Source organism: Petaurus breviceps, unplaced genomic scaffold, assembly GCF_028583685.1.
Source record: "Petaurus breviceps papuanus isolate PSGF00001 unplaced genomic scaffold, PetGlider_PUasm1.0 90444, whole genome shotgun sequence".
Classification (NCBI taxonomy): Eukaryota; Metazoa; Chordata; class Mammalia; order Diprotodontia; family Petauridae; genus Petaurus; species Petaurus breviceps.
Window position 1 is genome coordinate 1524187 of NW_027187256.1, and position 13568 is coordinate 1537754.

Below are 13568 nucleotides of genomic sequence, written 5' to 3' on the forward strand. Positions count from 1 at the left end.
ATAAATTAAAATAAAATAATAAAATAAATTCAGGAGAAAATATAATCCAGAAATGAAAATTAATTAAGACATGGGGCCTGTTGTATAAGGAGCAAAGCTTGTGGGTAGATTTCAGAAGCATCTGAGACTTTGAAGACTTACCTAAGGGAGTACACAAATGCCCTTCCACTGCAGGTTAGTGGTCTCTAGTGGTCAGAGTGGTCTAGAGACCACTAGTGGTCTCTGGAGGTCAGATATAGCCTTCTCTATTCTCCAAATTGGGGTTTGGAGGCCCTGGCCTTTGAAAACTCTTGGGGGGGACTCTGGATGTTTGGCTCAGGTTCCCCTAGGCTGGGAGGGAGAGAGAAGGCTGTTTACCCAAGAACTAAACATATGAGAGGAAGAAAGGGCTCCAGGGAGTCAGTTGCTTCTATAAACCCTTTGGCAAGAATGGAGACTCTGTGGACTCTCAGGATTAAGCATATTAACAGCCCTAATGGTCAGATTTCAGTTACTTTCTAACCTTAACTCAAGCTCTAGTGAACTAGGGAAATGTGATTGTAAATACTTGAGAGAGGGGGAGGCTTGTTCAGGATTTAGTGTTTGCCAGGTACCTCCCTACTAATTTTCAAGGAAGGTGGAGAAAACAACAGGTGGGTTATTTTTATTATTTATTCTTATTCTTACTGCTACTACTATTACTCCTCCTCTTCCTAGTTTTTTTTAGGGTTTGTTTTAAAGTGGAGGACAGAGAAAAGACAGTATGATATAGTTGTAAGAGTGAAAGATTTGGAGTCAAGGACCTGAGTTCAAATCCTGATTGCTGTGCAGTGTGACCTTAAGCAAATCATTTCACTGTTTTGAGCCTGTTTTTTTTAATCCATAAAAGGAGAGGGATGGACAAGAAGATTGTTTCTACTGTTTCTTCCAGTTCTAAATTTATGACCCTATGACACATAACTCATTACACTATAGTAAGGATCATATCTCAGATCTCACCATTAGCTATGATGAGGGTTGGCTCACAATAGGTTAAGCAGGAACTCTGATCTTATCTAAGACCGGAAAGCCTGCGATTCAGTCTTGAAAGAATTCAGTAGGCCCAAGCAAACTTGGAAGCAGAGTTGTAAAAGTTTATTGTATGCTTTACAGTGAGCAAGGGTCCTTAGGGGACCTGCAAGTTTATTTTTAGGCTGTACAGTGGGCAAGAGACCCTTAGGGGACCTGCAACTTCAAAGGTGTAGAATTAAGATTTTTATAGAATAATCCGTAGTAGAACCCATGCCAGTTATAGTGATTGGGATTAGGGAGGAGTTAAGGTGGGGCCAGTGTTTGAAGGGACTTGTATTTTTAATGTAACTGTGGAGTATTATCCATGATTCACTGGGAAAAAGCCCAAGGGCAGGGGCTACCTGGAGGTATGGTTTTAGGCTTGAAACGTCTCTAAGTCAGCGAGCAGTCAAGGGCTGAATGAGAAGTGCCCAGTCTGCCACCCATCTTTGACAAGATTGACGTCTGGTAACCAAGGCTCTTAAGGAGTTAACCCAGAGATAGGGTCCTGAAGGATTCATTGAGGCAGCCAAGGAGTCAACCTAGACATAGGGTACGGAAGGATTCATGGGGGCAGTGGGACACTATACAAGGGGGAGATAATAGTTGCCTAAGCTGCAATGTTTATAGATACTTTTGTGAAGGATTCATAGGAATAGCTTGTCACTGTTCCAAGCTGAGATAAACAATTCATGAGTTGTTGATGGGCAGAGTTAATGCTCTGAAGCTGGGGGTGGTGGGGAGGTATGATTTTACAAACTGGTTTAACAGACTGATGTTACAAAGTGGTATTACAAATTGATGTTACAAACATAGATCCCAAGCACCCTATCAGCTACAACTGGCTACCTCAATAACTGAACTTCAAAATTCTCTCTAATCTTTCAGTCTCTCTCATTAAGACTTACCCCTCTTAAAATGTCCTTTTTTTTTTCTTTTTAGGCTTCAATTTTTCCACACAGTCCTGTATTCTTAATTCTTCACCCCATGCTGGTCTCACTTTCCTTCTTTTACTGTCTTGGCCATTTTAAAGGTACAGATTTCTCTCCTTTGGTTCTCTGAACTCTGTTTTCCATTTCATCATATCTTCCCAAGCACCAACTATGGGCTCCCTGCCACCATTTATATACCTTCTTCATTCCTCTCAAGTTTCTGACTGCATTGCATCTCCTAGAAATTTAGACTGTCTCATGTCAATTGACACATTTTAGGGCTTTGAACATGGTAGGTTTTCAGTAAATGGTAGTTCAATGGACAGATTGTCAGGTGGATCTATGAAGGAGTGGTAGGTGGCTGTGACCCCAGGGATCCCTAGGAATGAAAGGAAAGTAACATTTGAGGGATGATTGGAATGTAGGATAGACATGTAGGACTTCAGAATTGAAAAAAACTGTCTAGTTCAGTATCTTTATTCAGAAGAGGAAACCGAGTCCTAGACATGGTGACTGGCTAATGATAATATGAGTATTTTACTGCCCTCCTCCCTTATCCCTCCCCTTACCTCTTCAGACCAGTCCTCTCAGGGTCTCTTGTCCCTGGTTGGTCTGATAGTGCCCAGGGTTGCGGCAGGAAACACCAGATAAGCCTGTAGGTACAGCTGACTCACTCCTTTAGTGATGATCAGTCAATGTTTCAGAAAGGCAGTCTGAGTCAAAACCTTACTAAATAGCTCAATTGGTGTTTTAGTTCCTAATTGGTCCAGCAACTCAATATTTATACCATTAGGCTACTAAATCTGTGGGTCAAGACGGTTGTTCAGCATGTCAGGGAGGGCCAGGTGGCCACTCATATTCAAAGAATATTTCCCCAGAATCTTCTGTTTGCTCTTTTTGCCCCACTACCCTGTCCTTTGTATCATTGTTATTTGTGTATGTATCATATCCTGTCCAATAGATTGTAAATCCCTAGAGTTCAGGACCCGTGTTTTTCACCTTGTTATCTACAGCAACCAGTACATTTGTGCTAATGTTATATGCTCAACAAACTTTGGTTATATTGAATTTAACATCATAACATTTTTTTAAGTAGATGCTGTTTGCAGAGCACAATCTTCACATTTATAATAATATAAATAATACCCATTGGGGGTGGCTAGGTGGCACAGTGAATAGAGCACCCGCCCTGGAGTCAGGAGAACCTGAGTTCAAATCCGGGCTCAGACACTTAACACAAAACTAACTGTGTGACCTTGGGCAAGTCACATAACCCCAATTGCCCTGCCTTCCCCCCCAAAAAAGAAAGCAATAAATAGTACCCATATATCAATAAATTATATATACATATACTATATGTACTTCTATATCCTAATATACATTCTAGATATTACATTATCTAGAATATTCCAATACATTCTGTGCTTGTGTGTGTTCTGATACACCCACATGTGTATATATACACATACATATATATATACACATACACATATATACATGTGTATATATATATATATGTACATGTATGTATAGTTATATAGATATACTGGGTATCCCCAAAGCTTTAGTGCAATTTAAAGCTAATAAAATTAAAAGCCAAAAAAATTAAAACTACATTAAAACTTTTGGGATACCTTGTATTATATAATTTGATCCTCAGAACAACTCATGTGCTATCATTATAATACTGATTTTGCAGATGAGAAAAATGAGACTGATAAAGGTTGAGTGAATTGTCTTGGACAACACAATTATTAAGAACTGAAGTGGGATTTAAATTAAACTCTTTCTGACTTCATGATAAGAATTATATATGCATATATACACACACAAATGGTGGAAGGGGATCGGATAGACAGGTCATGGAAAATTTCATGGAGGAGTTAACTTTTTTGCTGTGCTTTAAAAGATAGGTAGGATAATAGTATACAAGGACCATGTAGGGAAATGCATTCTAGGCATAGAGGAATTCATGAACAAAAGCATGAAGGCAGGAAAAGCAGGATCTTATATACTGATGGTGGTGAATAATCCAATTTAGATGGAAAATAGAATGTGTGAAATGGAATAGTGTGAGAATAGTGGAAAGGAATGGTAGTGCCACTAGTAAAGAACATTAAATGATGCCAGACTGATGGATTGTACTGATATGCCCAAGTCTGTATGGAAATGAATAAACACAATGTAACCAGCCTTTGAAAGAGGTTTTGTTTTTTTTTCCCATATTCTGTTTCTTCCTGCTGTCTTAATTGGAAAGAAGGAACAGGAAGAATCAGAATACTAAAAATGAAATGGAAGATGGAAAGGTATAGGGCAGATAATTTGAAATAAAATTGGAAAAAAAAAGAGGTAGAGGATGAAAAAGGAAGGAGATTGGAAAGGGAACAAAGGTGAATCTACAGGGCTAGAAAGCACAATGAGGAGAAAGCATGGTGGAGAAAGATTCTGAGTTATTCATATCAAAATCTATATAACACCTTCAAAATTCATTGAATACGTTCTGTACTTATAAAGGGGCATGTCTTTTGTGGGGTTATAACTACATATAGAAACAGAATAATCACTCCTCTCAACTCATAGTTTTGTCAATTCATGCTGATATCCCCTGATTTAGGGGTCTATGAATAGAGGCTCTGGATCACTCTGTCCCCTTTCTTCCTCTCCCATATTAAGGAATGGCAAAAATATTTACCTTGGACCAAATTCAACCCTTCATTTTTTTCCAATTATATTTTATGAGTATAGAGAACACTTGGACAGTTCTGAGGATTCTTTTCCTCTAAGGACTTGAACAATTATGCAATATGTGACTTTGATGTCTGACCTCCATGGGTTGAGAGGGAGGTAAATTTTCTTATAGCTAGATATGTTAGTAAAACACTATTTTTTAATCTATGGAATGGGGATGATAATGGTATCTACCTCCTAGGGTTGTTGTAAGGACAAGATAAGATATTTGTAAAGCACTCACTTTACAAACTTTAAAGTGCTATAAACATCCTTATTTTTGTAATTACTACTACTACTACTACGACCCATATTTCTAGGAGACTTGGTCAAGCTAGAAGGGTCAAATAAAAAGAAATAGCTTTTCTCTTGCACAAAGGGAAACATTCATCCTAGAAAGCCTTCTGTCTAGAAAAATGTGATCTGTACAGCCTAAGGGTTGGACCAGGTATCCAGAAGAAGGAAGGGATCATCAGCAAAAAGTTATGAGAAAGAAGGGAGCCATCCAAGTAAGGAACAAAGGACGCAAAAAACTAGAAAGCAAAAAGATTCCCATGATAATTGATGTTTTCCTTCACCCATTGTGAGACATCCAGCCTTCTCTGCCTAAGTCAGCTCCAACTCTTATCTGTGCTGGGAGTCATAAGTCAAAACCATGCAGAGCTCACTCTTGAGAGAGGTTATAGAGGGATTCAGGCTCTTTTTGTATAGCAGAGGGGCTGAGACCAAAGATAATGTTTAGAAATAGTTTAGGTTAAGTGAGCTTCTTAGGTCCAAGCAAATGAGGAGGAATGTATGCAGAATATGGGCTAAAAGTACAAGCTTAGGCAATCACTCAATGGAACAGAAAGATAAATGATATTCAAAGTGATTCAAGGAACCTGGATTCTAATCTCAACTCCAACTATCACTAATATGTTGTTCGCCAAAAGATCTATTTTGTCCTTAGTCTATATTTTGAAAGAGGTATAGAGTCTATGATGAAAGATAGCAATGTATTGTTTTGTTCCTTCATGATCAGACCAAACCTGGGGGGTTATGTTCAGTCTTGAGCATTGTCTTAGCTAGACATGGATAAATTGGAGAGTATCCAAGGCAGTAGAGGGTCTCTTTTGGGGGATATTTAGTCTAGTGAATAGAAGAATTAGGGGGAAACCTGGTCATTGTTTTCATGTGTGTAAAGGACTGTCACGACAGGGTTTAAAATTGATCTGCTTTTCCAGAGGGAAGGACTCTGAACAGTTGGTAGAAGTTGTAAAGAATTAACTTTAGGCCTGAATCAAGAAATCACTTCCTGCCAAGTGGAAGTCTTCCACAGTGGAATAGGCTGCCTCAGGAGGAAGTGGTTTCCCATCAATGGAGGTCTTAAAAAAAGGGTGGTATTTCTATGTTGAGTAAGCTACAGAAGGAATTGTTATTCAAGTGCTAGTTGCTCCCCCTCCCCCATCCTTTTCCAAATGCAAATTCCCTGTTTCTGTAAGTCTGTGACCATTGGTCGATTGTCTAATCTCCCCAAACTCCAGTTTTCTTTGTGTGCATAATGGAGATAATAAATGCTATACCATGCATCCCACAAGAGAGTTGAAAATGTTTTGCAGAACTTAAATTGTTACATAAATGTGAGCCTTAAACATGCATATTATTGTTGTTGAGTCCAATAGGCAACCAGCAAACATTTTGTTTGATTCAGGCATAGCCAGGTGCCAAGAATTTAGTAATTGGTGATCACAGACAACTTCACAGCCCCACTCCTCATTCTGTTCAAAATCTCTTATCTGTTAATTGCCATACAGTCATACAGTGCAAAGGGGTGTGTGTGTGTATGTGTGTATGTGTGTGTGTGTGTGTGTGTGTTGGGGAGGGGGAGGAGATAGCCTGAAAGCATAAGGAATGAGAAAATTCAGACTCTGAAAATTAGAAGAAAAACTGCAACTGAAAGGAAGTGGGGAATCACCAATGAATGACTTCCCAAGCTGAACTCTGTTTTCTATAGTAGGTAAAGGATCTACATTTAAGTAATTTATCTCTTTTTTTTTCTGGTTGGTCTGAGCTCAAACACAAACTAGCTTCAATTTGCATCTTTTGTACATAGTCACACAAGGTGAATGTCTATTAATAACATCACTGGCCCATATATGCATTTAGTAATCTTGATTGATTGACTACTTGTGACAAGACTGCTGGATTCATAATACATAACAACCAGGCACAATTGAGATATTTAAATTATATAGATGAATGCCAGCTTGTAAGTATAGGATGATTAAAACATTTCTGGCTGGCTATAGAATTGAATTCAGTACACATTTATCCAGTGTCTACTTTTACCAGGTAGCATTATACAAGGTGATGGGGATACAAAAACAAAAATTAGAGTCTCTACCCTCAAGAAACTTATATTCTACTTGGGAGAGACAACAACAACATTAAGTAAATATAAATGAGTTAGAGAAGATTGAACTTGGTTAGTCTGTCAGATGTTCCATCAAATTCAAAGAAGATTTCGCTTGATCTTGCCAGTTGCTTTCCTGATGTTGAGTTAGGTGCTAGGTAGTTAGATGATGAAGTGGATAGAGCATTGGGCCTAGGGTCAAGAAGTTTAAATTCAAACTCATACACTTACTATTATGACCCTGGGCAATTCACTTAATCTTGGCCTGCCTCAGTTTCCTCATGTGTCCAATGAGGATAATTATAGCACCTACCTCCTGGGATTATGAGGATCAAATGAAATAATGGTAAAGTGCTTTGTAAATTTTGAAGTACTATATAACTGTTAACAATTATTATTCATGTTGATGCTATAGTGATTATGATCATGATTGTTGGTTGCTGTTGATTTTGAATGCAGGGACCACAAGCCAAATTTTAAGATGAGAAGTGAGAGGCAAGGAAGTTAATCATTTAAATAGAGTTTAAGTGTCTGTTATGTGCTCTCACTATTCTAAATGCTGGAGATATAGTGAAAGGTAAAAACCAATCTGTGCTCTCAAGGGGCTCAGGTTAATGAGAAAGAAAACATGCAAACAACCACATACAAATAAGATATATACAGGATAAATTAGGGGCAATCTAAGAGGGAAGGCACTAGCATTAAGGATGATTCAGAAAGACCTCTTTCAAAAGGTGGGAGTTTAGATGATACTTAAAGGAAGATGGAAAGAGGAAGCCTCAAGAGTTGTGGGCCTTCTCTCAGTGAAAATGCAGGGAGCTGGGAGTAGGAGAGTCTTGTGCGAGGAAGAGCAAGAAAGCTGGTGTCACTGATCATAGAATATGTTGTAAGTGAAGACTGGGTGATGATGTAATGTCATAAGGACTAGAAAAGTAGACATGGGGTAAGGAGTGGAGGGTTTTGCAAGCTAAACAGAGATTTTTATATTTGATCCTGGAGTTTATTGAATTGTGGAGGGAGTAACATGGTCTACATTTTAGAAGATCGATAAGCATTATAATAGCAGCTATTATGTACCAGGCAATATGCTAAGCACTTTTAAATATATCTCATTTGACCATCATACTAAACCTGCAAGGTAGGTACTATTTTTATTTCTATTTCTTTCATTTGAAGAAACTGAAGCAAATAGAGTTAAGTGACTTGCACAGGGTCACACGACTAGTATCAAAGACTGGTTTTGAATTCCTATATTTCTGACTCTGGGTCCAGCATTCAATCTATTGTATTACCAAGATGCTACTGAGTCAAGAATGGGTGAATTTGCTGAATGAGGAGAGATCTGAGGCAGGGGGATCTTTTGTTTTTGTTCTTCAGACAGTTGGTCCTGTCTGACTCTTTGTGACTCCTTGGACTAAGACCCTGGGATTTTCTTGGCAAAGATACTGGAATATTTTGTGGTACGCTTCTCCAGTACATTCTCATTTTACAGATGAGAAACAGAGGAAAATAGGGTTTAAGTGATTTACTCAGGGTCACACAGCTAGTAAGTGTCTGAGACCAGATTTGAACTCAGGTTTTCTTGGTTCCAAACCCACTGCTCTATTACATCATGTAGTTGCTTCCAAGAGAGACCTACCAGCAGATGATTGCAATAGTCTAGGTGAGAGATGATGAGGGCTTACACCAGGGTGATGGCAGTGTTAGAAGAAAGAAAGGATCATATGGGAAAGATATTACAAAGGTAGAAAAGGACAGGGTTTGTCAACTGATTGTATATGAAAGGTGGGGGAGAGTGAGGAATTGAAAATGACACCTTGGTTTTGGGCCTGGGTGATTGGGAGGATGGTGGTATCCTTTGCAATAATTGGAAAGATAAAAAGGGAAGGTTTAAGGGAGAAAGATTAGGCATTCAATTTTGGATGCATTGAACTTCATATGTCTATGATATATCTAGCTCAAGACATCTAAAAAGCAGTTGGATATGTAAGCCTGGAAATTGGTAGACAAGTGAACAAAACTAGAGAGACTTTTTTTTCTCCCTTGGAACAGCTGAACAAAACTAGAGTTTGACATTTTAAAGGGATAACAGTATCAAGTGAAGGTGTTACCAAGATAAGAAAGTTCTGAGCATGTTTATAGAGAACAAGGAGAGGCATTCTCCCAATTACTCTTATCTTGAGATGTAAGTACCTATTATGTGCCTACAACTCTATAGGAGTTGAGAGTGGTGGAAAAAACCAAACATAAGGAACAGATTTCTAACACATTTAGGCCATTTTAATGTTGCAGTTTTTTCAAGAAAGCAGACCCAAGAGTGTTGCTGACATGACAACTCACTTTGAAAAGGAAGGACAAGAAAAAGAGATCTCTCTTCATGTATCCATAGCTACAAGGGGGTCCTCTCCTCCATCTGCTGAAGTATCTGACATGTGGCCAAATGTCAGTGCAGCCCCCTTCCTGCTGACTGGCTTCCCAGGACTGGAGGAAGCTCACCATTGGATCTCCATCCCTTTCTTTGCTGTATATTTTTCTGTAATTCTTGGTAATGGCACCCTCCTTTTCCTCATCAGATATGATCAAAGCCTCCATGAGCCCATGTACTACTTTCTGGCTATGTTGTCACTCTCAGACCTTGCAGTGACTTTGACCACTATGCCTACAGTACTAGGAGTTTTGTGGTTAGACTATAGAAAAATTCACCATGGTGTTTGCTTTTTACAGGCCTACATCATCCACACACTCTCCATTGTGGAGTCAGGCATTTTGCTTGCCATGGCCTTTGACCGATTTATTGCTATTCGAAATCCTTTGAGATATACTTCCATTCTTACAAACTCTCGGGTGATACAAATTGGGGTGGGGGTGTTGCTAAGGGGATGTGTGTCCATCATTCCCCCAATTGTTCCTCTTCATTGGTTCCCTTATTGCCGTTCCCATGTCCTTTCCCATGCCTTCTGCCTTCACCAGGATGTTATCAAACTGGCCTGTGCAGACATCACATTTAATCGTATCTACCCTGTCATTCTGGTTTTCTTGGTATTCCTTGACTCCCTGATTATCCTCTTCTCCTATGTGCTCATCCTAAAGACTGTTCTAGGCATAGCCTCTGGAGAGGAGCGAGCCAAAGCACTCAATACTTGTGTCTCCCACGTCTCTTGCTTTGTGGTTTTCTTTGCAACAGCAATTGGCCTGTCCCTCATTCATCGTTTTGGAAAGCACGTGTCTCACTTGGTTCACATTGCCATGAGCTATATCTACTTTCTCTTCCCCCCATTAATGAACCCTATCATCTATAGCATCAAAACAAAGCAGATCCAGCAGGGCATTCTTCGCATGTTCTTTCGAGGCAAATCTAGAAACCGATTGACATAAAAGGCCATGAAAACTCCCATCACTGTTTCCATCTTTCTCACTCAGAGCCCTTACTCAATAATAGATGATTAGGAATTGAGATTTTATTGGTTGATTTAAAGTTCAAGTGTTTCTAATTCTTAGCAGACACCCCTGCAGGCATGATAGGATGTCTGGGGGAGAATAGGTAGATAGCTGGGGAGGCCTTAATTCTAAGAGTTCACAACCATTGATCGATCTGCCTCCCTTACTTCCCCTCCCTCCCCCATACATCCACAACATCTCCAAACACTATATTATTGCTGGAATTATGGGATTGTAGAATCCTAGATTTGTATGAGAATTCAAAAATCATCTAGTTCAATTTGTCACCGAGTTAAATCACCCTATTCAACATTTCCTATAGGTCAAAAAGCCTCTAAATGAAGATCTCCAAGGATACTGGAGGAAAGAGGACAGGAAACTGGCCCGTTCCACTTTCAGGTAGCTTTCATTCTTGGAGGACACATCATGCCAAAATCTGGCTTCCCTTACTTTCTCCGAATCTGCCTCTGAGGATCAGACAGGACAGGATTAACCCTTTGTTGACATGACAGTTCATGTAAAGGTTGGAATAAACATTCTTTTAGAACCTTTCCAACTTTGACATCCTTTGGTTTGTCAGGCCTCTCACAATCCTTCTAGATTTTCTCTCCCTTGTAAACATACTTTTAGAAATGTGAAACCTAAAAATGGGCAATCCTCTAGATGGGCTCTAACCAGAGAAATGAACAATTAATTCTCTTTCCCAGTTCTGGACACTCAATTTCTTTATGTAGCTGAGGGGGGTCATTTACTGGACTTCCTAATGAATGTATATGTGAACAATGTGTATTTATGGGGGGATATTAAATTACAAAGTATTTTAAAAACTAAAGTTTATGGAGGAATAGATATCCTTCCTTGCAGAGGTGACATTCAAAAGAGACAAAGGATGACCTTACCCACAGCTTTCCAAAGATTAGGCGTTATATATATATATATATATATATATATATATATATATATATGTATATATATATACACACACACACATATATATACACATACATACACACATATATGTGTGTGTATATACACATACATATATATGTATATATATGTATGTATGAATATACACATATTTATGTCAGAACCCCTTCAGTAGTTTGATGAAGCCCAAGGGTCTCTTCTCAGAATGTTTTTTTTTAATTCATAATTGAAGGAAATGCTAAATTTTAATTGGAGGCTTGGGAAAACCTCATTCTTATTTTCCCTAAGAACACTGAGTCCCCAGTATATATCCAAGATCCTCTTTGGAGATATACAGTCAGTCAACAAGCATTTATTAAGAACCTTCTATGTGTCAGATACTTTGTTAAGTGGATACAAAGAAGGCTAAAGACAATCCCTGTGCACCCCTAAGGAGCTCCCAAGTGGTAATTTGAATAACTTGACCCATCCAATTCGAGCTAAATCACAGGAGAATGAGAAACAAGTATTACTGTTAGATGTGCAACCTTGGGCAAGAGGTTCACTGCATCCCCGAGTGGGGAAGGGGATGGGAGAAACAATCGATATTAATCTATGGGGTTTAGTTTAGGCATTCCTCTATTCCTATTCCCTTCTGAGAGAGGGGGACAGCTACAGGAAATATGGCCTGCGAGATGGTAAAAGACAGCCATGGCAAGAAACTATCAGGGATACCTGGGATTGAATGGAGAGAAGTGAGAGCTGGAGGAAAATGTCACCCCTGTACATGGAACCAGGGGGACCCGGAAGAGGAGCAGAAATGTGAAGGAGCATCACCCATTAAGCCAAACTCTAACCTCCTCCCAGAGTCCTATACGGGGGCACTTCTGAAAGTGATTGAGTCTCGCTAATAGACACACATACACACACACATACTTACACTTGACAGTTAATAATGTAATTCTCAATGGGCTCTGATGGGAATTTGTTTGCTTCTTTTGTTCTGTAAATAAACCTGTTCATGCTCTAAAACTTGTGAGTCTATATGTTTGCACAGAGAATTGGCAAATATGTCCTGGGCTGAAGTGAATTGAAATTCTAAGATCAGTTATGAGAGTATGATAGTCCTGAAAAATGAGAATTTAATTAATTAATTGATTAAAGAGGGCCAAGGCTCTTAGTGTTAGGAAAACATTGATATACTATTTTAACCCCAAATCCTTCATACTTCACATATCCACTTATCTATCCCATTGGGGATTTATTACTTAATTTAATATTTTAATTTAGTCAGGTTTTTAATTTGATTTGGTAAATTATGACACAGTTCTAAGAAAATACTAGTGAGTTAATTGCAAGAGTTTTATGAGGCTCAAATGAGAATGCATACAATAGACTTTGAAAACCTCAGTTGTCACATAAATGTAAGTTGTTGCTTTTGGCTTACAGGAACCAGGCCTCCAATGTGGTCGTGACTTCATTTCCAGAGCCTTCAACTATACCCCTGCTGAGCCCAAGCAATGTTTCTAGAGTAATACATGGGTTTTCTGGTAAATGTTTAATGATAAGACTTTCTATACTTCTCAGTCTTCATTATATTTATAATTTCTTGGAGCACAGTAACATTCCACTATATTTATAAAGCACAATTTGTTTAGCCATCCCCCAATTGATATTACCTTGTTTCTGGTTCTTTGTATTAGAAAAGTGGTACTATAAATATTTTTGTGTATATGGCATTTTTCTTATTAATTGTGTCTGTGGAGTACAAGCCTAAAAGTGGCATCTCGGTGTCAAAAGGGATAGATATTTTAGTCTCTTTGCTTAATTCCACTTTTCTCATGGCATCAGGGCTTCATCCTCCTCAGACTTTGCCCTAGATTTTTTAAAACTGTGTATACCTTAAATTTTACCATCCTCATTCAATTTTATTCCACTGATTAGTTGCTTTAATTATTAAGAGTCATTGAAAAGAATGATCAACAGCAGAGACTTCAGCACAGATCCTTGGTCATTGCACTGAAGACCTCTCCTTCCAAAGATGGAAAGGGAGAAGAAAGTCAGAGGAAAGAGGGAGATACATGGCATAAAGGATGTAGCAATAAACATAAAGAATGGAAGATATTTTCATTTGTTTTGATAAT

The 13568-nt window shown here is 38.7% G+C and overlaps 3 protein-coding genes across 3 annotated transcripts in view; all 3 read left to right on the forward strand.

The window, feature by feature from the left end:
* The window catches only part of LOC138177722 (hemoglobin subunit beta), a 297632-nt gene that overhangs the window by 201861 nt on the left and 82203 nt on the right, over positions 1-13568 (forward strand). The gene's annotated exons all lie outside the window — the stretch shown is intronic.
* Positions 1-13568, forward strand: part of LOC138177723 (hemoglobin subunit epsilon) — a 277438-nt gene that overhangs the window by 201854 nt on the left and 62016 nt on the right. The window lies entirely within an intron of this gene.
* Positions 6515-10455, forward strand: LOC138177768 (olfactory receptor 51B2-like). Its single transcript, XM_069108975.1, has 2 exons — positions 6515-6684; positions 9373-10455. Exon 2 carries the CDS (start codon positions 9409-9411, stop codon positions 10453-10455), a length of 1047 nt encoding a protein of 348 aa, XP_068965076.1. The 5' UTR covers positions 6515-6684; positions 9373-9408.